This window comes from Thalassophryne amazonica, chromosome 15 (genome assembly GCF_902500255.1).
Source record: "Thalassophryne amazonica chromosome 15, fThaAma1.1, whole genome shotgun sequence".
Classification (NCBI taxonomy): domain Eukaryota; kingdom Metazoa; phylum Chordata; class Actinopteri; order Batrachoidiformes; family Batrachoididae; genus Thalassophryne; species Thalassophryne amazonica.
The window spans coordinates 5,794,322-5,817,741 of NC_047117.1; the positions used below are offsets into that span (position 1 = coordinate 5,794,322).

General features: G+C 41.1%; 1 protein-coding gene across 1 annotated transcript in view; it reads right to left on the reverse strand.

Annotated features, from left to right (window-relative positions):
* Positions 1–23,420, reverse strand: part of lcor (ligand dependent nuclear receptor corepressor) — a 141,336-nt gene that overhangs the window by 30,437 nt on the left and 87,479 nt on the right. Inside the window, exons 3-4 of the mRNA XM_034187638.1 lie at positions 13,382–13,461; positions 5,595–5,727 (exon numbers count right to left, since the gene is read on the reverse strand). Coding sequence (XP_034043529.1) covers positions 5,595–5,727; positions 13,382–13,461 — 213 coding nt within the window. The remainder of the gene's footprint in view (positions 1–5,594; positions 5,728–13,381; positions 13,462–23,420) is intronic.

Here is a 23,420-nt window from a genome sequence, read left to right on the forward strand (position 1 = left end):
CCCCGAGTGAAAAGATTAATCCCACCACGAGGGCCCGGGTTGGATAATGGCCAACATCTCCTTCAATGCTAAAAAGTTTAACCTCCGATGCCAGTTTGTTATGTTTGAAAGCTGACAGATGCTAAAGGATGTGGTTCAGCTTAAATAAATAACAAAAAAGAACTGTTACAGTCACTTTACCTAAAGGAAAATTATACTCATTACATCTGATTAGGATGTACAGTAGTGTTCAGAATAATAGTAGTGCTATGTGACTAAAAAGATTAATCGAGGTTTTGAGTATATTTCTTATTGTTACATGGAAACAAGGTACCAGTAGATTCAGTAGATTCTCACAAATCCAACAAGACCAAGCATTCATGATATGCACACTCTTTAAGACTATGAAACTGGGCTATTATTAAAAAAAAGTAGAAAAGGGGGTGTTCACAATAATAGTACATCTGCTGCTGATGCTACAAACTCAAAACTATTATGTTCAAACTGCTTTTTTAGCAATCCTGTGAATCACTAAACTAGTATTTAGTTGTATAACCACAATTTTTCATGATTTCTTCACATCTGCGAGGCATTAATTTTGTTGGTTTGAAACCAAGATTTTGCTGGTTTACTAGTGTGCTTGGGGTCATTGTCTTGTTGAAACACCCATTTCAAGGGCATGTCCTCTTCAGCATAAGGCAACATGACCTCTTCAAGTATGTTGACATATCCAAACTGATCCATGATACCTGGTATGCGATATATAGGCCCAACACCATAGTAGGAGAAACATGCCCATATCATGATGCTTGCACCACCATGCTTCACTGTCTTTACTGTGAACTGTGGCTTGAATTCAGAGTTTGGGGGTCGTCTCACAAACTGTCTGCGGCCCTTGGACCCAAAAAGAACAATTTTACTCTCATCAGTCCACAAAATATTCCTCCATTTCTCTTTAGACCAGTTGATGTGTTCTTTGGCAAATTGTAACCTCTTCTGCGCATGTCTTTTATTTAACAGAGGGACTTTGCGGGGGATTCTTGCAAATAAATTAGCTTCACAGAGGCGTCTTCTAACTGTCACAGCACTTACAGGTAACTCCAGACTGTCTTTGATCATCCTGGAATTGATCAATGGGTGAGCTTTTGCCATTCTGGTTATTCTTCTATCCATTTTGATTTTGGTTTTTTTGTCCATTTTAAAGCATGGAGATCATTGTAGATGAACAGCCTATAATTTTTTGCACCTGCATATAAGTTTTCCCCTCTCCAATCAACTTTTTAATCAAACTACGCTGTTCTTCTGAACAATGTCTTGAACATCCCATTTCCCTCAGGCTTTCAAAGAGAAAAGCATGTTCAACAGGTGCTGGCTTCATCCTTAAATAGGGGACACCTGATTCACACCTGTTTGTTCCACAAAACTGACAAACTCACTGACTGAATGCCACACTACTATTATTGTGAACACCCCCTTTTCTACTTTTTTTAAATAATAGCCCAGTTTCATAGTCTTAAAGAGTGTGCAAATCATGAATGCTTGGTCTTGTTGGATTTGTGAGAATCTACTGACTCTACTGGTACCTTGTTTCCCATGTAACAATAAGAAATATACTCAAAACCTGGATTAATCTTTTTAGTCACATAGCACTACTATTATTCTGAAAACTACTGTATGATTTTGCCTGCACAGGGCTGCTAATTTAATGTTGCCAGATGGGGTGTTTTTCTGCTTGAAAGAGGTGTACACTCTAACGGGTGCACGTTCCACTTTTTCAAATGGAAACTCATACTTCCTCTCTCTTTGGGCTGTGTCCAGTCCCCTCCCCAGCTCTACCTGCTGCATGTTCACAGTCACAAATTTAACATTTTCAGCAACACTTTAACAGCCAAAAGCAGTTCAACCAACGCTGATGGAAATAATTTAATGTGTCATCGTTACATCTGACAGTATGAAATGAAAAATAAACAAGTACTTTAATGCCTGGCAAAGAAAAGAACTCGGCTCTTTAGGTGGAAAAATGTAAAATCATTTAAGTTATCAGCATATGTAAAAGTCCTTCACTCAAAATGAAAAGTAGAGACATTGTTAATGGAAATGTCTGCTGAGTGGTAACCGTGCACACGGTGCTTGAGATTCAGACTGAAATACTCATGTGACTAATTACACAGTAATTAGTGCCACAGTCAAGTGGTCGTCTCCACAGGTTTTATTTCCAGGCGGTTTTCAGCCTGTAATCTCAGCCAGACCTTATCAGTTCTGACTAGCAGCCCAAAAACCATCAACTCAACGTTCTAACAGCAGCAGTCAACCTCAATGTTCATGTACTATTTTGGAAGTATTCACCCTCCACAGATCAGTGCTGGCTGGTCACCAGCTCTATCTCTCTCTACCGAGTAAAATAACCTTCAAGAGAGTTTCTCTAAAGCCTCTTGTTACAGAGTACAGGTCAGAAAAGTGGGTCGGCCTCTGTGACCCAGATCGAAACTGGTTTTGGGTCTACCTGCAGGGGAGATATGTCTTTGTTCCAACGAGGAAATGTTTGAAAAGATAACGTTACACTGGGTTTTCCCTGGGGGACGATATACCAATTACCAAAATGAATCAGTGTGTTGTAATAGTTATGCAGATGACACACAACTTTACACATCATTCTGCACCGGTAACGTGTCACGCGGTGTCTTTAATTTGGTCGTTTTGAAGTGCATTTGTAGGTCAAGTACAACTAGATCTGTACAACTCACTTTCATCCAGGTAAAAAAACAAACAAACAAAACTGAAAATACGGTGGCTGATATGGGCCACATCACTTCCAAACTGCAAAAGCAAAAAACACAAATGCAAAGAACATCTGCCTCAATTCAACAGTTAATTCATAAAAAAAATGTTTTGCAACTAAATGCTTGCAAACACAGAATAAAGCAGCAGACCGACGTAGGCTGAAAGATAATAGAACTATGCCAGCAGCACTGTTGGTCCTTCTGGCTCACGTCTTGCAACTGGAAAACCAAAACATGCGTTCTAAGACCCAGAGTCCATCTCTAGGAGGATCTGAGGTACCTCTTTTCCTTGACCTTCACCAAAATGTGCATTAACAACAATAACAACATGTGGGACTCTGGGTTTGACCTCGACGATATGCTTTTGTTCACAGCAGACAATATCAAGTTTTCACTCCATAGTACAGACATTGCAGAAAACCCTGGTGTTTGAAGTCTGCTGTCAGAAGTACTGATGGTTGTAACAACAGCAGATGTGTTCAAATCCTGTATTATTGTTGTTTTGTGGATCCATGGAAGAAATACAGTGAGCAAGTTTTCTGCAATAAATAACCAGCTGACCTAAAGGTACCACGGTCCTCCTCACTAATCGGGAAGTAGTGCAGCTGTTACAGTGTTGCAGGTTTAAACTCACCTGCTCAGGGTCTCACTGGTACCGAGCTCTCACAGCCCATCATTGCACTGACTATCTTTTAAGTCCCGCCTCTCCGATAAAATCCTCCACCTCACTGATGAATCGTTCCGTGTCCTTGCTCCTCAGTACCTGTTGGATCTCCTTCATCCTTACATCCTCTCTTCTATGCACAACCCCCACCCCCCATCAGCAATCCTGCACTGGGCATTTTTTAAGGATCCTCTGAAATCTAACCTGTTCACTCAGGCCTGTGGTCTTTAACTCAGTGCAACAACAAGTTCATAGACTGAAGCGATGTCACGTTTCACCCGATGACGTTTAGTGAGTTTAAAGCCCACTTACATAGGAATGAAGTCCCTTGTGCATCACGTGAGTGACCACAAAATGTGGGAGGACACCACAGGATGCTCAAGCAAGGCACAGCGCACACCTAGGTCATACATGGCATGTTCAGTGGAAGCACACATGATGCCATGGTCGCCATGAATGATTGAGCATGTTCAAAAGAAATGCAGAAGGGATGCAGAGGCTGGAGGACGCACAGAGGAGGCACACAGGACACCGTGGTCGGCCAAAGGATGCTCAAAGGAGGCACAGATGAGCCACAGAGGATGCCATGGTCGGCCAAAGGACGCTCAAAGGAGGCACAGAGGACATCGTGGTCGGCCAAAGGACGCTCAAAGGAGGCACAGAGGACATTATGGTCGGACAAAGGATGCTCAAGCGAGGCATAGAGGACACTGTGGTCGGCCAAAGGATGCTCAAAGGAGGCACAGATGAGCCACAGAGGATGCCATGGTCGGCCAAAGGACGCTCAAAGGAGGCACAGAGGACACCGTGGTCGGCCAAAGGACGCTCAAAGGAGGCACAGAGGACATTATGGTCGGACAAAGGATGCTCAAACGAGGCATAGAGGACACCGTGGTCGGCCAAAGGATGCTCAAAGGAGGCACAGAGGACACCGTGGTCAGCCAAAGGATGCTCAAAGGAGGCACAGAGGACATCGTGGTCGGCCAAAGGACGCTCAAAGGAGGCACAGAGGACATTATGGTCGGACAAAGGATGCTCAAACGAGGCATAGAGGACACCGTGGTCGGCCAAAGGATGCTCAAAGGAGGCACAGAGGACATCGTGGTCGGCCAAAGGACGCTCAAAGGAGGCACAGAGGACATCATGGTCGGCCAAAGGAGGCTCAAATGAGGCATAGAGGACATCATGGTCGGCCAAAAAAGGCTCAAATGAGGCATAGAGGACACCGTGGTTGGCCAAAGGATGCTCAAAGGAGGCACAGATGAGCCACAGAGGATGCCATGGTCAGCCAAAGGACGCTCAAAGGAGGCACAGAGGACACCGTGGTCAGCCATAGGATGCTCAAAGGAGGCACAGAGGACACCGTGGTCAGCCATAGGATGCTCAAAGGAGGCACAGAGGACATCATGGTCAGCCAAAGGACGCTCAAAGGAGGCACAGAGGACACCGTGGTCAGCCATAGGATGCTCAAAGGAGGCACAGAGGACATCATAGTCGGTCAAAGGACGCCCAAAGGAGGCACAGAGGACACCGTGGTCAGCCTTAGGATGCTCAAATGAGGCATAGAGGACATCGTGGTCGGCCAAAGGACGCTCAAAGGAGGCACAGAGGACATTATGGTCAGACAAAGGACGCCCAAAGGAGGCACAGAGGACACCGTGGTCAGCCTTAGGATGCTCAAATGAGGCATAGAGGACATCGTGGTCGGCCAAAGGACGCTCAAAGGAGGCACAGAGGACATCATGGTCAGCCAAAGGAGGCTCAAATGAGGCACAGAGGACATCATGGTCGGCCAAAGGACGCTCAAAGCACTGCAGGCTTCTTTCTCTGAGTTAATATTCTTCAGTAAAACCCAACTAAAACTTCAATTACCCCAATTATTTCAACTCTCACCAGGCGTCTCTCTTCAGTTCAGTTTCTACTCTAGTTAGACTGAAAGAAAAAAATAAGTTGTAAAATACACTCAGGTATTAACCTCCCTTACTGGAATCCATTTTTGAAATTTCCATATAGTCCCTGATTTCCCCGGAGAATTGACCAAATTCTATGACTTAACCTGTGCGTGAAACACACCTCTGAAAATCCCAACATATTCCAGATATTCATGACCGGAGGGAATGTGGTAATAAGCGATAACACGAGTGACGGGGCACAGTGTGAGCGCGTCTTACCTTTTCTGTGGAACACAGCATTGAGGAAGTCGTGGGCCTGTCTCTCCAGCCGGCTGATGCGACACTGATCCTGTTTGAAGTCTTCACACACCGACAGCACCTGGCTGCCTGTGCCGTTCTCTACGCTGTGCTCCTACACACACACACACACACGTTTACAGATGTTAATCTACAATCCAAATCAGTTTCTGGAATTCAAAGCTGTAGACCAGGAGTCTGCAACAAAACCTCAGTTCCCCTTTCATGGATATGCATCCAGGAAGGTCATGACCTATGACCGTGACAAACCGGCTCAGGATCACAGCTGCTCACGAATATGATCTGACACACAGTTTGATGACATAATCCACTGGATTTGTACCATGTGATGTTTGTAAAACCATTGTAGGACACCCTTACTAGGATATTAGCACTAACTTGGCTCTTCTGCAAAAACGGCAGGCGATGAATTCAAAGGATTACCAAAGTATGCCAAAGTTTGTGATGGGAAAAGAAATTTTCGATCCTCGAAGGCCATAGTTCTCAAACCGTGGTACCACCAGTGGTAGGCGGGCTCCCTCTGGTGGTATGCCGAGTCAACCGAACAAACTCATTTTTTATGGTGTAATTAAGTCAACTGCTTTATTTCAAATAAGGTTAAGGTTAAATCAACAACTTTTCATTGAATCAATACAAACACCAGAGAAGACTATTCAAAAAGTCAGATTTAACAGTTTTATGGCTTCAACACTTAAACGAAATCAATCTAACACCACTCTCTACTGAAAGCGAAGGGAAATGAAGCAATGCTTCGTAAGAGTCAGGGCTCAGCCCATAAAGTTATATGATAGAAATATAATATAAACGAGTGATATCTATAACATAAATCTATGACTCGGACAGTTATGGGCTTGGCTCTGTAAGCGAAGCAAAATGAAGCAATGTTTCATAAGAGTCTGAATCAGCTCTGCCAAGAAGCAGAATGAAACAATGCTTCGTAAGAGTCAGGGCTCAGCCCATAAAGTTATATGATAGAAATATAATATAAACGAGTGATATATATAACATAAATCTATGACTCGGACAGTTATGGGCTCGGCTCTGTAAGCGAAGCGAAATGAAGCAATGTTTCATAAGAGTCTGAATCAGCTCTGCCAAGAAGCAGAATGAAACAATGCTTCGTAAGAGTCAGGGCTCAGCCCATACAGTTATATGATAGAAATATAATATAAAAGAGTGATATCTATAATATAAATCTATGACTCGGACAGTTATGGGCTTGGCTCTGTAAGCGAAGCAAAATGAAGCAATGCTTCATAAGAGTTGGACTCTGCTAATACATGGTTCATATATCGAGGTGCAAATCAGTTTCTGCTGTAAAAGACAAACGTGATGGAGAGAAATTATAAACTTATGAAAATCTCTGACATACGTGTTATTATGTTACATGTGGACCGTCACTGTCAATGCATGTAGGTGTGTCTCAATGAATTCTCAAGCTTTTAACACAAGCTTCTTTGTTTATTCAGTTTCCACAATAAGGATTTAAATAATTTCCAGACGTCATTTTCCAAAACAAGGGCGTCTTATGTGGCCGACAGTTTCTGTCAGGATTTGACGATGAAGTCTTGTTTTTATATAGTCTTTGTGCTGCTTCAACATGATACAAACATAATGCCAACTGCCACACTTCAACATGCTGCTCACAACAAAAAGAAACCCTATTAATGATCCACAAAGACAAAAAGGTACTGTGCATCCAGGAAGTATTCACAGCACTGCACTTTTTCCACGTTACGTCACAGCATTATTCCAAAATTAATTTTTTTCTTTCTTTTTTCAAAGTTCTACACACGTGAAAATGTTTTGGTTTTTTAGATTTTTGCTAATTTATTAAAAAAAAAACTAAGCAATACATAAGTATTCACAGTCTTTGCCTTGAAGCTCAAAATTGAGCTCAGGTGCCTCCTGTTTCCACTGATCATCCTTGAGATTGTGGCATCATATTTAAGAAGACTTTAATTCCTGCCAAAGGTTCTTCAACAAAGTATTGACCAAAGGGTACGAATACTTATGTGATGTGGTTTCTGTTTTTTTTTTTTTTTTTTTTTTTTTTTTTTATAAATTTGCAAAAATTCTAAATAACCCTTTTTTCATGTTTTCATTATGGGATGATGTGAGTAGAATTTTGAGGGGAAAAATGAATTTACTTCATTTTGGAATAAGGCTGTAACATAACAAAATGTGGAAACATTGAAGTGCCGTGAAAACTTTCCAGATGCTCTGTAGATTAAATTACACTGTTAACAACAGCGGCTGAGGTTACAGAGGCAGAACTCTGACATGGTTTCACCAAGGTTCTGTACGTTCAGTGTATTTGTGCTGAGGTGACCGAACCTGACTCAACCTTGAGTATCATTCTGAAATATTTTCCAGAGCCTGACCCAATCCTTTGGTCTCCCAGATCGGGTATCCACACGCTAGTTTGAAAAGACATGCAGTCATTTTGACAACTTCTCTGTCCTCCTCCTCTGTATGTGAGATCAACAGAAGATACAGAAGATGAATAAAAGATTAAAACTGTTTCAAATGAGACAAAGAAGAGAATTAAAACTGCAGAGCTTACATTTTGGTTTACGCACTATGATGAGTTTGAGAAATAATTCCTGCAAGGATTTCTTTTATTAATTTTTCACTAATGATTGGCATAGTCCAGCCACTCTTAGGATTCAATGTTAACCAGATTTAAAGTTGGAATATGTTTGGTCGGCCTTGATTGGTCACTCTAGTCTTGTAGTGTACGTTGATGTCAAGCGTTACCACGTCCACCGCATCACAGATAGCAACCAGCAACCGCTCCATCCCCATTTCTCAAAACTAATCGTCTGCCACAGTCAGGTGCAACGAGGTTGTCCCCTTGGCCTTCTCCAGCCTCTGGTGTCCTCAAACCTGAGACACCTGTGTGCTGGATCATGTCCAGAAATGGCCAAAATGTGATCCTCCCCTTCTGAGTCTCCAGTAGCAACCGTTCATTTGACATAAAGTCATGCAAACAATCATCAAGGATCCTCCAAAGAGACCTAGAACCAAAGACGTCTAGTTGTTGCCTCCAGTCACTGGTTAGAGTCCAAGTATCAGGACTTGGACATTTGTTCTCCTGCAAAGGTTTCAGCAAACACCTCATGACTCCACAAGCTTCTCCCAGGTGATCCAGAGGAATGTCACTGCCAAGTTAAGGGAATCTCTAAACAAGCTTAACACTTTGACCGCATTCAGATACACGTCTAGTGACTGAGTCCAGGACGTCACCGCCAGCCTGGATCTCAGCGCCGATTCAGGACTGTAAATGCAGACTCTCCAACTTCTCGCTCGGTTTCTCAAGTGACGCAATCAAAGAGTCAACAAAGATCCCAGCCTCGCCTGTAAAGTCAAGGTCTGTAAACTTTTCCTCGCTGACAGCACGTTTGACCTTCTGACCTCAAATCAGTGGGGGGGGTCTTGGTTGGGCTGCTGCGTCATGTCCAAGGAGACATGGACAGTGATTATAGTGACAAAAATCAGAAAAGAAACGATCAAAGAATCATTTTCTGTCACAGAACCATCATAGAATGTTCTGCTGATCTGCTGTCTTGTTTTTACACTGTTTTCTTTTATTTTTTTAATCACGTTTTATATCGTTTGATGTGTTTTGATTTTATTTTTTCTGTAGCACTTTGTGAGTTTTATCTGTGGTAACTGCAATATAAATAAATATTTACTTAACATACACCAGCCTTTTTTGGTGGAATCTTAAATCAGTTTAAAAGAATGATTTTTAATAAAAGAGCTGCATTTGGGTAACAAAAAGTAAAAAAAAATAAATAAATAAAAAAAATCAAAGGAAAGGAAAAAGGGCGAGCATGAAGGGAGACAGATGAGGCATGCTGTGGGGGAGGTGGAAAATGTTTTTAGGAGGACAGATGGTGGACCTTAAGGGTCAGACCAGGGTCAGATTAAAAAGCAAGAGACTACAGATGAGGGAAAGACCCCCCACACCCCCCACTTTCTAATTTCCTTCCCTCTTGTCCTTATTTTTTCACACAACACAAAAAAAGAATGGAAAATAGCACCATTACCTTCTCAGTAAACCTGCCCCCACCCCGGAAACCATAAATTACTACTGAGAGGACACCAAGAAACCCAAAGTGGCAAGGATGAATGCGATCAGGTCCATACGTATTTGGACAGTGACAACATTTGTGATTTGTGATTCTGCACATCAACACAATGGAGTCCAAATGAAACAAGATGTTTTTGTGGTTTAATCTACAGAATTCAACACAAAATATCACATTAACCATTAATGAATTACATCCAATGTTTGAAGCTGTCCCTTCATTTATAGAGGTCATAAGTCATTGGACAAAATAAATGTAATCTCTTTTACAGCAAGTATTGTTTAGACAATTCAGAAGATACATGAAGATTCTGGACTTCATTTAACACCAAAAACTCAGAAATACAAACGGTATGAGACTGTATAGTAAATCTGTTTGAGGTAGGTCGTTCCCAAAAGCTGAGTGAGGGAAGCCACCAACACACTCATGCCTGTGATTAAAGAGTAATAGTGTAAGAATAATAGTGTTTTGGTATTGTAACTAGCTGGCCTGTGTCCTCTGGGGATCCTGTACATCTGAACTGTTTAGGGTCTGTAACGGTGTTCGTCAAGGAGGTGTTTTGTCTCCAACACTTTTATATATATATATATATACGAGGGCTGTCCGTTTTTTCAAAAACTATATGGATTTCATTCATATGTTTTTACGTCAGACATGCTTGAACCCTCGTGCGCATGCGTGACTTTTTCCACGCCTGTCGGTGACGTCATTCGCCTGTGAGCACTCCTTGTGGGAGGAGTCGTCCAGCCCCTCGTCGGAATTCCTTTGTCTGAGAAGTTGCTGAGAGACTGGCGCTTTGTTTGATCAAAATTTTTTCTAAACCTGTGAGACACATCGAAGTGGACACGGTTCGAAAAATTAAGCTGGTTTTCAGTGCGGACAGGTCCGTGCGTTGGGACGCAGCCGGCGCGGAGCGGCGGCACAGGAAAAACACCTCCGTGTTGATAACCATTTGTAAAATCCAGGCGGCTTTTGATGGCTTTCAGTGGAGTGAGTATATGAGAAATTGTTTAACAGCTGGACATGTTCCAACTTGTCCTTAAGGCTTCCAACAGAGGTGTTTTTCCTGTGGCGGAGCATCGCGGCGGCTGCGAGCCGACGCTGCAATCCGCCCGCACGTCTTTCATTAAAAAAATCTCCTTTAACAGTGGAATATCCGGATAAAATGCTGAAACCGACTTCTTCTGAAACTTCTCTGTTCTCTCACGACGTCCTGGATCAATAGAGCCTGAAATGTGGAGGTTTTCAGCTTGAAACAGGCTGATGATGGCGCCTGAGAGCGCTGAGCGACGTCTCGCACTGTGGGAAGTCCTTAAAGCGACAGTATTACCTCAAAATCTCTCATCAGCCGTTAAAATTTTCACTGAAAACCAGCTTAATTTTTCGAACCATATATATATATATATATATATATATATATATATATATATATATATATATATATATATATATATATATATATATATATATATGGATGATCTAAGTCGTAATCTGGTTAATGATAAAGTTGGGTGTGTGCTTGGTAATAGACTTGTTAACCACTTATTCTATGCTGATGATGTAGTTGTACTGCGTCCCTCAGTTAAGGACCTACAGAAATGACTTCACACCTGTTCTGATTATGGTGTTAAACATGATATTTTGTATAATAAGGCTAAAACTGTATGCATGCCAATATTACCTAAAGGTAGATCCCTTCTGAATTTTGTGGAGAAGTATAAGTATTTGGGGATGATCAGTGTTCATAACCTCTCTGATGACAAAGATATGGAACGACAAATGAGATCTTTCTATGTTTGGGGTAACTTTCTGTTAAGGAATTTCAGTGTGTGTTCCATGGAGGTTAAACACCTACTATTTAATGTTTTTTGAACCAATATGTATTGAAGTCATCTCTGGTTTAATTTTAAAAAATCCACTTTCCATAAGTTAACGGTTGGCTATAATAACTCCTTCAGACGTATATTTCACCGTTCATGTAGCGCCAGTGGAATGTCTGTTTTTAGTGATGTGCCTAGTTTTAATGAAGTACGCAGGAAAGCAATCTTTGGGTTTTGTAAGCGTGATGTGAATCAGCTCGTTATGTACAAATGATTACTATGGGAACACTTGCGTTCCACATTATATACCACTGGTAATTAATGGATGTGTTTTGTTTTGTTTTTTCCTTGATATGCTGTAGTTATTTTGTGTGATTTCTCAAATTTTTATGAGGATGCTATTTGGGTTAATTTGCATATAACATATTTAAATTTCTACCAACTCTGCACAGACGACAGCAGTACTTCAGTCAAATGTCAAGGAAACAACACAGATATCTTGTTTGTGTTTGGAGCAGTGTTGTATAAAGTACTGGAAAATCACACTTAAGTAAAAGTACAGATACCCATTAAAAAAATGACTTTGGTAGAAGTTCAAGTCACCGACTGAAATGCTACTCAAGTAAAAGTCTTAAAGTATCTAGTATTTATTGTACTTAAGTATGACAAGTAATGTACAACTAAATGTACTCAAGTATTGAAAGTAAAAGTACAAGTAAATGTTAATAATCAAAAACGGACTGATTTTTTTTATATTACAAAGTTTATCTAGGCTTGTAAATGACTGGTAGTATTAGTCAAAATACTGAAAATTGTGCACATCACACAAAAACACTTCAGAAACAAGGTTTCAAAACCTAAACAAGAGTAGGCTACTCACTAGGTGTTCACAGGAAACAGTTATTTATTTCTAGATGTATTTATTTATTTTCATTGTTACATGGTTTTATCTTTTCTGTTGTGTTTTGTTTCATTAGGTTCTTTTTGTCTCTTTCTCTAAAATTGTATTGTAACATTATTAGTCTATTATTATTGACTATTATTGTCTATTATGTAGACTATTATTGTTGGTGCTATTAATATATGAATAAACTAAAAAAATTACAATTTGACTCTTTTACAACAACGAACGCTGAGCCATTAATTATACAGAAAACAAATCAACACAAATGTGCTGATGTGAACAGCTTAATGCTAACTTTAACACTGAAAACGCCATAGACATGCTAACACGTTAGCATCTGTCCTGTTTTTAAGTTATAAAATACATCTATCAACTGTTTCAGTAGACCATAACAGGTCGGTTTAACATAAAAATATTAAATATTACTCACAGACATATGCTCTTCAGGGTTTTAGCAGGGAAAAATTAGGATAAAGCAAAATAAACAATGAATCCACGAATCGAAGCACTGCTTTGACCTGCGAATCACTGCTTCGATTGGTTCAAGGTTCAAAGCAAAGCCGCGCTGCAAAAAAAGTTGATTACAGACCTGCTGCAGGTCGGAAATGTAGTGAAGTAAAAGTGAAAGTAAGCTGAATTTTAAAAACTCAAGTACAAAGTCTCCCAAAACGTACTTAAGCACAGTAGTGAAGTATTTTTACTTCGTTACTATACAACACTGGTTTGGAGTGTAGAGAAAACATGGGATAAGATGCAAAGTCCACATGGACACCCCCCCCCCCCCCCGGTTCAAATCCAGAACGTTCAGGCTCTGAATTGACAGTGGGCGCCACAGCCACAGCACCATGAAGCCCAGAGTTTAAAACAACACTGACGTAAAACAGAACACAGAGTGAGATTCCGACATCATGTGGCAATGCTTCCTACCGTGACTTTCTCGTGTCTTAAGCAGCAGAAGAGACAGTTTTCATCAAAGGACCAGTCGGACACGTGCTCAGGCTCACAGTCTGAAATAGGGAGGGAGACGGAAAGAGAAAAGGGTTGAGAGTTACAGTCCGGATGAACTCTGCCTCCCATAAACCCTCAGCTGGTCTCAAACATGATGCATCATTCTGCTCACGGACCACCACTGTCCATCAAGTGTCCACACGTTCCCACAGTGGGAATGAAATGAATGAAAAGTCTGACGTTGCTGCACCTTTTCTTCATCGTTTTTTTGTTTAATTGACACTCGTTACTAAAACAGAACGTTCCCGGTTCAAGTCTACCTGCAGCCATTGTGGAGTTGCTTCTGGTGTGAATCTTCTGCCAAATCAACCCGCGGATCTGTATCAGAGCCGCTGTGGCGACCCTGAGCAAAACGGAAGAAGCTAAAAGGAATTACGTACTTACTCACTACATTAATAAATAGCACAGCTGCTGTTTATCCGCGTGAAAATGCTACAAAGATATCAGCATGTGAGGTCCTTTAGATCTGGACCAGATTTTTTTGGTGAGGATGCTTTTGCTAGTTTGTGTGGCTCACGTCTTTGCCTCAGTTTGACAGATGTTTTACAGGCTCCTGATGAAAATGGATACTGTATTTTCCAGAGTATAAGTTGCAGTGGAGGACAAGTCGCACTTGTAAAAAAATGCCTCTTGAAGAGCAAAAATCCATCTATACGTCACAACCGCCCTTTTCAGGTTTCAAATCCCACAAAACCTCTTTAAGGTCGCCGTGCTGTGAGATCTCAGTAACACTGAGAACTGAGATTGAGACGCTCTGATCATGCTGCACTTTAACCGCTGCACACGGACAACAGCATTAACATCACAACATAAAACTATTTTTATATTGTGCCTAAAACTCTTGTGAATATATTCTCTGGGTTTATAGACGTTATTGCGTTTGTTTTATGTAAACACGTGAGAATCACAGTCTGTCTCTCCGTTATTTTCAGTGGGAGCTGCTGTGAGCTTCGCTCGCTTCCTGATCATGTCGTTCTGGGGGAAAGTGAAGTTTGCTCTTTAACGTCTTGATTATTGTTCTTTACAACACTGTTTGTCCTCTTTGTTCCAGACTAATATATATAATATGTCTGAAATTCAGTTTGCGCTTATTAAATTCCACACAGATTAAACGTAGCAGACACGGATTATTTGTTATAATTGTTTTAGCAAGTTTTCAGGGTTTTCATGTGGTTTCTCTATGTTGTTTTGACTGCAGCAACTCTATGGCGCGCAAGGGATTGAAAACCCTGGATTGGAGTACAAGTTGCATTTATTTATTTGCATTATCAGCTTTGGGGGTTTAGTACATTGTTGACGTGGACTTTTTATTATTGGCATTTATTCTTTTATTACTAGAGTTAATTTTGTTTACTGCTTTGATTTCTGGGAAAGTCTTGTATAAATAGTCACTGTAATTATTATTATTAATAACTAATATGTGATTTTGTTTGTTATGTAAGTCACACTGGAGTATAAATTGCAGGACCTCCCAAACTAGTACAAATACTATGACATAATCCAGAAACTATGGTAATTAAGTCCTCTAAAGGCCCTGAGGGACATTGGGCAGATGTTTAACCCTGGATACCGTAACATAAAGTGGACGAGAGCCCATAACCCCCCCACCGGATGGGTCACCATTCCATGAAAGGTTACTTTTCAAACTGGGTGGAAAATGGATCATCTCCAAAATCTAGCCACTTGTTCTTTGGTGTGAGAAATCTTTGAGATATCCAAATTTAAGTCTGCAAATAGCTCATAAGATCAGAACCTAACATTTTGGGGAGGTTACTTTTAGCTTATGTAGACCAAGAGTTTGGACCAGCCGCCCCGTCTCGAAGGCCACAAGCAGCCTCTGCAGGGACGTGCACGTAAAATCATATTAATTAGTTGGTGATTTATCCTGTCGCCCATCACAGGCAATGAGTTAAACACCCCAGGTGTAGTTATACAATGAAACCAGAGGCAGCTGAAGAGTTACAATGCTTCTGTTTTCATTCAACATCCATTTTATGCACTTACCCATAGTAAGTGCATAAAGGGAATTTTAATTACCTCATAGATCACGTTCCTTGTGTTGAATTTAACACACCTGTTATTGAGGGAAAAGCTGAACCTTTGAATGTGTCTGTGTGTTTCTTTCTATTTCTTGAGGTACGAACAGGTAATACATCTGTCTAATCATCTAATGTCGATTTGTGCCCTGATGCCATGTTTGTAAAGAGCTAATTACCCTTTTTCAAGGCTGCACATCCTGCAAAACCTTTTTAAAAATGTCAATAAATTAATCATTCCATCACAGAGAGTATTCAGCTATTCTAAAAAAGGTCGGCCGTAATATTTCATCACGGCACACGGGTTCACGTTGAAGCACATCACTGCTGAATTGTAGACGCGTTTAAAAATGTTGAGAAAGAGCTTTGGAAAAGTTTGTGCAGCTAAACACAAACGGAAGTTCTGGGTGTCATGTGAATTCATCCAAGCAAGAGACGTAAAACTGTAAAAACACAGTACAAGATTTGATTTAAAGCACTTTGTGGTGTCAGGTGCTGCAGTCGGGGACCAGCAGTGCCACCTCAGTTATCCTCCGGTCTGCTTCACACTGCCTTTGATGAAAAGTTCTTTTATACGAGGTCTGTTAGAAAAGTAACGGACCTTTTTATTTTTTGCAAAAACTATATGGATTTGAATCACGTGACTGCATCAGCCAAGCTTGAACCTTCGTGCGCATGCGTGAGTTTTTTCACGCCTGTCGGTTGCGTCATTCACCTGGTAGTCAGACGACGTCCTGGATCAACAAAGCGTTCACTTTGGAAATGGCAAGACAGCTGGACATCAGCACTTTTTCGGCACATTCCACTGTTACAGGAGTTTTTGTAATGGAAAGAGGAGCGAAGAAATTTGCCACGGAGCCGCTCATGGCGCGGGACGAAAGCACCTCCGTGTTGGTCTCACAGGACAAGCCCTAACATGCCCAGCTCTTGCACCATTCGGAAAATTCAGACGGCTTTCGGTGGCTTTTCAGTCATGTGACTATCTGAGAAATTGTGGATGAGCTGGACATGCCACAACATGTCCTGTGAGGCTTCATCACAGCATTGCTTTTTGTTCTGTGCCATGCGCCTCCGTCCCAACGCGCAAATTTCTTCGCTCCTCTTTCCATTACAAAAACTCCTGTTACAGTGGAATGTGCCGAAAAAGTGCTGATGTCCAGCTGTCTTGCCATTTCTCTGGTAGTCAGACAACGTCCCGGATCAACAAAGCGTTCACTTTGGAAATGATCTGGTCGTTTGAGCCTGTCGATCGCCGCTCAGTGCGCGGCGAGCCATCCGCTGCTGTGGGCCGTCTTTAATCCAGTTGTAATTGTCCTTAATCTGTGTGATCCCCATAAGATCTTCACCGAAAGCCATCTGAAATTTCCAAATGGTTTCCACTTGTCTGTCTCTCACACTTTCTGAAAAAATTTTGATGAAGCAAAGCGGCAGTCGATCAGCCAATTTCCTGACAATGAAAATCCGATGAGGGGGCTGGACCACTCGTCCCACAAGGCGTGCTCACAGGCAAATGACGCAACCGACAGGCGTGAAAAAACTCACGCATGCGCACGAAGGTTCAAGCTTGTCTGATGCAGTCACATGTGATTCAAATCCATATAGTTTTTGCAAAAAATAAAAAGGTCCGTTACTTTTCTAACAGACATCGTATACGTCAGATTCAAGTCGTCTACTGATCTCTTTGGAAGGACGTCCAAAACGTCTTATTGATTCAGTCCGATTTCCCGAAAGAATTAGATATCTGTTCAAAAAGATTATTCTTCCAGTAATCAAGAGGTGGCAGGAAACAGAAATCCAGCATTGAGGAGGAAACGAGTTACAAGAACTTCTCTTAAAGTTCATGAAAACACCAGTGAACAACAGCCGGAACAACATTTACTGCAACCAAGTCAATGTACAGTGTTACTACATCCACTCGATCGGAGTATGTAGGGGAGGTGATGGTCTAGTGGTTAAGGCTTGAGTCCAGAAGATCATGGGTTCAAATCCCCGCCTGACTGGGCAAGGCCTTTAATCCCCTATTGCTCCCGGTGTGTAGTGAGCGCCTTGTATGGCAGCACCCTGACATCGGGGTGAATGTGAGGCATAATTGTAAAGCGCTTTGAACGTCTGATACAGATGGAAAAGTGCTATATAAATGCAGTCCATTTACCATTTACCATTTATGTGTGGGACACGCCCACTCAATCAGAGTTTGTGTGGGACACGTCCACTCAATCTGAGTTGTGTGGGATGTGGGACACGCCCACTCGATCTGAGTATGTGTGGGATGTGGGACACGCCCACTCGATCTGAGTATGTGTGGGACACGCCCACTCGATCTGAGTATGTGTGGGACACGCCCACTCGATCTGAGTATGTGTGGGATGTGGGACACGCCCACTCGATCAGAGTATGTGTGGGACATGCCTACTTGATCTGAGTGCCCACTCGATTTGAGTATGTGTGGTATGTGGGACACGCCCACTCGATCAGAGTATGTGTGGGACACGCCCACTCGATATGAGTATGTGTGGGACACACCCACTCCATTTGAGAATGTGTTTCTAAGTATACAAACAATAACATCACTGACTTGTATTAGTTTGATGAAAAGATGTCAAATAAAACCCGGCTTCACTATCTGCCAGTCATCCTCAGTACATTTATATTTAGTGTTGCAGGTCCCAAACTGCTGCCTGTAGATGTTTGGGAAGGAGCAGAGACGAGGTGACACAAACACATTGTACCTGTTCTGGTCAAAAAAGGTTCTCAGGTCAGGTTGATGAAGGATCAGTTAACAGCAACATGATTCAAACCTTAGGAACGTGACATATTTACTGGATACTCCAGAGAGTGAACCACACAGCGAACCATATTATCTCCAACCAAATTACCTTTGTCAAGGGTATTAACACAACTACATCCCATGACAGATGCTGGCTTTTGTAGCTGTTGCTGACAACGGTCTGGATGGTCCTTTTCATCTTTGGACTGAAGCATTTCTTCCAAAAATATCGAGAATACTGATTCATCTGACCACAATACATGTTTCCCCTGTGTGATGGTCCAACCCAGATGACTCTGGGGTCTGGCATAGAGCCCGACCGATATATTGGCCGGCCGATATTATCAGCTGATATAAGCCCTTTTCAAAGTACTCACTATCGGCCGAAATTTTGCTGACAGAACGCCGATAATTTCTCATAAACAGAACAGTTACTGAAATAATGTTTGTGTCGGCAATGTAAAATGTCCTTGCACCGTTTGTCCAGTAGATGGAGCTCTGACTCCATTCAAATGAGAGCTGCTTACACCCCTGCTTAAATGTGTTCATCACCGGCCCCCGTAGTTCGCCGTCACACTGCACTGATCGGCTGAGAAAAGCATACAAGTAAGTATATAAGGATGTTGTTTGTAATAACTTTGCAATCACATTCACCCCACATTTCTCCTGTTTCAGTTCAACTCAGTTTGATTAACTCAGTTTATGTAGTAATGTGTCAAATGTACTTCATTGCGTCGGTCACACATTTTATTAATCCCACATTGTGTAGACCTTATTTCTAGCATGAAAAACTTTCATTTACTGCTAAGAGGTTGAAACATTCAGATTCACTGGTCGTCAGGAAGGGTTCTGGTCGTCAGGAAGGGTTCTGGGAATTACTGCCGTCTGCCATTAACCCTCTGGTCCCAGCCGTCGTATACTTTTTGCTGAAAAGTTAACTCCGCAGACTTTCGATCCACCGTCGGCCATCTTGGTACTCCTCATAGAAGATGTGTGATGACGTGCGCAATGTGAGTGTCCAATCGGAATTGGTTCTCCGTCACATGGTTTTCCAAAATCCAATCATAGGGCAGATTTACCTCACGTGATATGGCAAAGATCATTTTCAGGAGTGATATCTTACTAGTTGGCCCATTTGAATAGCCCCCTAACTGCTTCAATTGCATTTTTGCATTTTTTTAAACTTGAAAATTCTTCTCTGTTATAAAGTTAATCAATATGAGGACAAGGCTTCAGCTTTTAGCTCATACCTTTTTTGTTAAGGGTCCAAAAAGAACATTTTATTCATTTAAAAAAATATATATATTGGCTGATTTATCGGCTATCGGCAAATCAGCCGATTTATCGATTATCTGCATTTTTTTCATCGAAATATCATTATCAGCATTGGCCTCAAAAAATCCATATCGGTCGGGCACTAGTCTGGCATAACTATGTCACTTTTGGACAAGGTAATCATTAGACTTATTTTTACACAGTAAAGCTTTAAGTGCCAATTGTGAATGTAACTCTGCACCGTAGAGCTTGACAAAGATTTCCCAAAGTCATCTCTTGCCCATGTGGCTATATCAGGTATTGATGAATGATGAGCAGTTCTTGATGCAGTGCCATCTGATGGATCAGGGATGATCTAAGGTTTGCGCCTTTGCCTTTTATGCACTGAAATCATTCCAGTTTAATTGTTAAATCATATATTGTACTGTTGAGGGGGGAAATTTCTTTGAGCAACATTGTTTTTAAACATTTGAATCATTTTGTCATGAACTTGCTGGTAAACTGGAAATCTTCTGCCCATCTTTGCTCCTCAAAGCCTTCGTGGACACTGCATCTGTACTAAAATTGTGATTATGATCACCTTTTAAATAATATCATAAGGTATTTTCTTTATTTAAATTTACCTAACTAACCGTGAATTACCATCGTCTCAACATTTTTGCCTGAAATGCAGGAATGGCTGTATATTAACAAAATGAAAGAACAAATATCTTGGGTTCCCACTGTCTGCAATGAAAATGAAGTCCAACTAAATGTAAGAATCACTGTTTTTTTTTTTTTTTTTATTATTGTTTGCATTTTCCATCCCAACTTTTTCTGATTTGGGGTTGTATGTGCAGGTATCCTTTTCATCTTGCAAAATGTAATTACATTTCACTAATATGTGGCACCTTTTGAACTGAGAGTGGAGACTACAGTCGACTTGGTTACAACTGAGCCGTTGCCATGGCACTACACTTCCTTTAAAGAAGCATTACTTCAGTATGAAACACATGAGCGAGAGAGAGAGAGAAGGAGAGAGAGAGAGAGAAGGCAGAGTCAGCTCCACAAAGAGAAAAACACAGAAACACAAGAACAAAATCAATACGGTCAGAATACACGATACATATATGTGAGCTCACGACTGTGCATTTCCAAAATGTCACTTTTCCGTGAGCTAAAAAAAGCAGCTCCATTTATCAGGTTTAAAAAGCTTTTTCCGCTCCAAGGACGGCAGAATGATTTATGTGACATTAAAACCTGGAAATCTGGAAACCCGGAGGAGACACAAGCTCCTGAAATTAAATGCATACAAACTGTGCTATATTGCTTTTTTGTCAAAGTGTTGCGCCACATTTGAACGTGTCACATCTAAATTATTGTCATTTACACCCGAGTCTATAAATATTTGGACACTGTCATTAATAAGTTTTTTCCACAACACACTGGAGTCGCAAAGACTGAATATGAGTGTCGACTTTAGAGTTGCAGGTGAACGCTGTACAAATTAATGTGGTTGTCTGTTTCTAACTAAATATTTGTGAATATTTTTCGCATTTTCGCAGCCTATGTTGACTTTTAGAAGGTGACTGATTAGGTCAACCAGGTTACTCTCTGCAGCCTCCTGAGAATTAAAGTATTCTCCAACGAGTAGTCCAACATCATAGGCAGCCTATACAAAGGTACTGTGGGTGCTGGGCAGAGTTGGGGAAGAATCTTTCATTTTTCTCATTAGATACTGGCATTATTCGGGGATTTGTTCAATCTCCTACCCTGTTCAATGGGTAGGATAGTAGAAACCAGTGGTTTTGGTGCTTTTGTTAGTAAGGAACGATTTAGGGACAGTGAGTTTGTGAGCAAGCCTGGGATCATTGGGTTCCTTGATTGCACCATTTGAGAACTCAGGAATCCAATTGTTTGGGATTGCTACGGTCCTGGATTAAGACTAGGATCCATGTTTTCAATGGCTTCCCAGATTCTGCCATCAGAAGGGTATCAGTGTGTGGTTAAGTGTTAAAGTTGTGGAGACATTTACTTAATTTGCAGTGACATTCATGTCTCTTGGTCCTTGGCGTTTGAGGTAAGAGATGCCTGAGAAGAGCTTATGGAGTCATGAGGTCAGCTGATACCTACACTACCAGTCAAAGGTTTGGCCAAACTCTACCATTCAGCTGAACTGGAAAGTTCTTGTTTTCCTGTACTGTTGTGGAACTTGGATGCTAACCACTGATCTAAAATACCAACTGGAAATGAAGAGTTCAGATGCAAAACCCAGTATCTCCAAAACCATAAATTTTTAGTTGACACCAACATGTACTTGGCTGTCAAGGGGACCATCAGTGTGCAAAATATGAAAGAATTTGAACAAACTGTTTTCATGTTATTGATGAAAGCCTGTGCATTTCTGCATAGGGTTTCCTTTAAATCTCCATTTTCAACTGCATTTTTCTCCATTTGAAAAAAAAAGGACTTACTGCGTTTTGCATCTGAACTCTTCATATCTTTGGTCCTCTGTCTCTTCAGATGATCCTTGGGTAATGTTGAACTGATTTTATGGTCAGTTATGGAGACTACAATGAAGTGTATCACTTACAATGTGAGGTTGGTGTCACCTACGACATTTTGGCCATCTGGCTTATTTCTCTGTGCCTGGTCCAGCACCCACACATCACTTGGCTGCAAGAAAAGGATAACTAGTTTTTGCGTAGTGAGGATGGTCCAGCTGTCTGCCTGGGTAGATGCCATCCAGTTTCTAAGGCGGTGGATGCAGTGATGCACTGATCAGACCTGACCAGCTGTTATCAACATTTGACATACTTAAGTTATTTAATCAAACTGATTGTTGGTGACTGGGGGCGCCACCACGGATTTTGGACCCCAATGCCACCCCCGTATTATTTGGTCAGTATTATAATTGTATTAGGGGCCTCTCTGGGCCCATGTCAATCATGGGGTCCTAGTATCGTTCTCTTTAGTCTCCCCTTTTTGGTGCCCCTGCTGGTGATTACAAATTAAGCTAATGAGGATTATAACCCTGTAAAAAGTAGCATTATTCAAGTTGTATTTGCAGAGCAGAGCTGTTGCTGAGCATCACTGGACACGCAAAGTAACTGTAATACATTTAGAAAATTCACTAGAGATAATAATACAAAATTCTAAAGTTCTGTGTTTGTGTAATTTGAAATAATGATATTATGACTATTAACTATTCCATAGGTATTAGTGTTACTACAGTGTTATTAGAGGTCCCTGGGCAGCAGAAATGAATTACTTAAGATGGTAAAGCACTATATAAATGCAGTTCATTTACTGTTACTGATGTTACGAGGGCCGATTGAGAGGTTTTGAGCCTGACCCAGAAAAGTACAGCTCGGTTCAGTGAGTCAATACTTCACTCATTCTTGAGAAATGTTGGTTTTTTTCAAAATGCAATAGATGGAAAACCAAAACCTGCTTTTTCTGGGTCAGGCTCAAAACTTCTCAATCACTTCTTGTAAATTCACAAGTGTAATTGAAGCCTTTAAAGCGATAAACATTTTCTCCTGACCAGAGCTGAGCTGAGCTGGCAGCCAATCAGAGTGCACCTTTTTATCACATGACACTCTTGAACCAATGGGCAACAAGAAAAATAAAAATCATCATCATTATCATTTATAAGATAAAACATTATATGTTTTGATAGAAATAATTGAGTCACCGCTATGTTTAAAAGATTTCAAAGCATAATGTGAGTCTTTGACTTACTATTTGTAATGTTTAAGCACAAAGTAATGCCGTTTGAACCATCAGAAATTTAAAAATGAAGTAACTGTGATGGATGGACAGTAGATTTGTTTGATCTCTAAAGTCAGTTGTGTGTCTGCACTTTTTTATTTGATTATTTTGCCGTGGGATTTGTTTT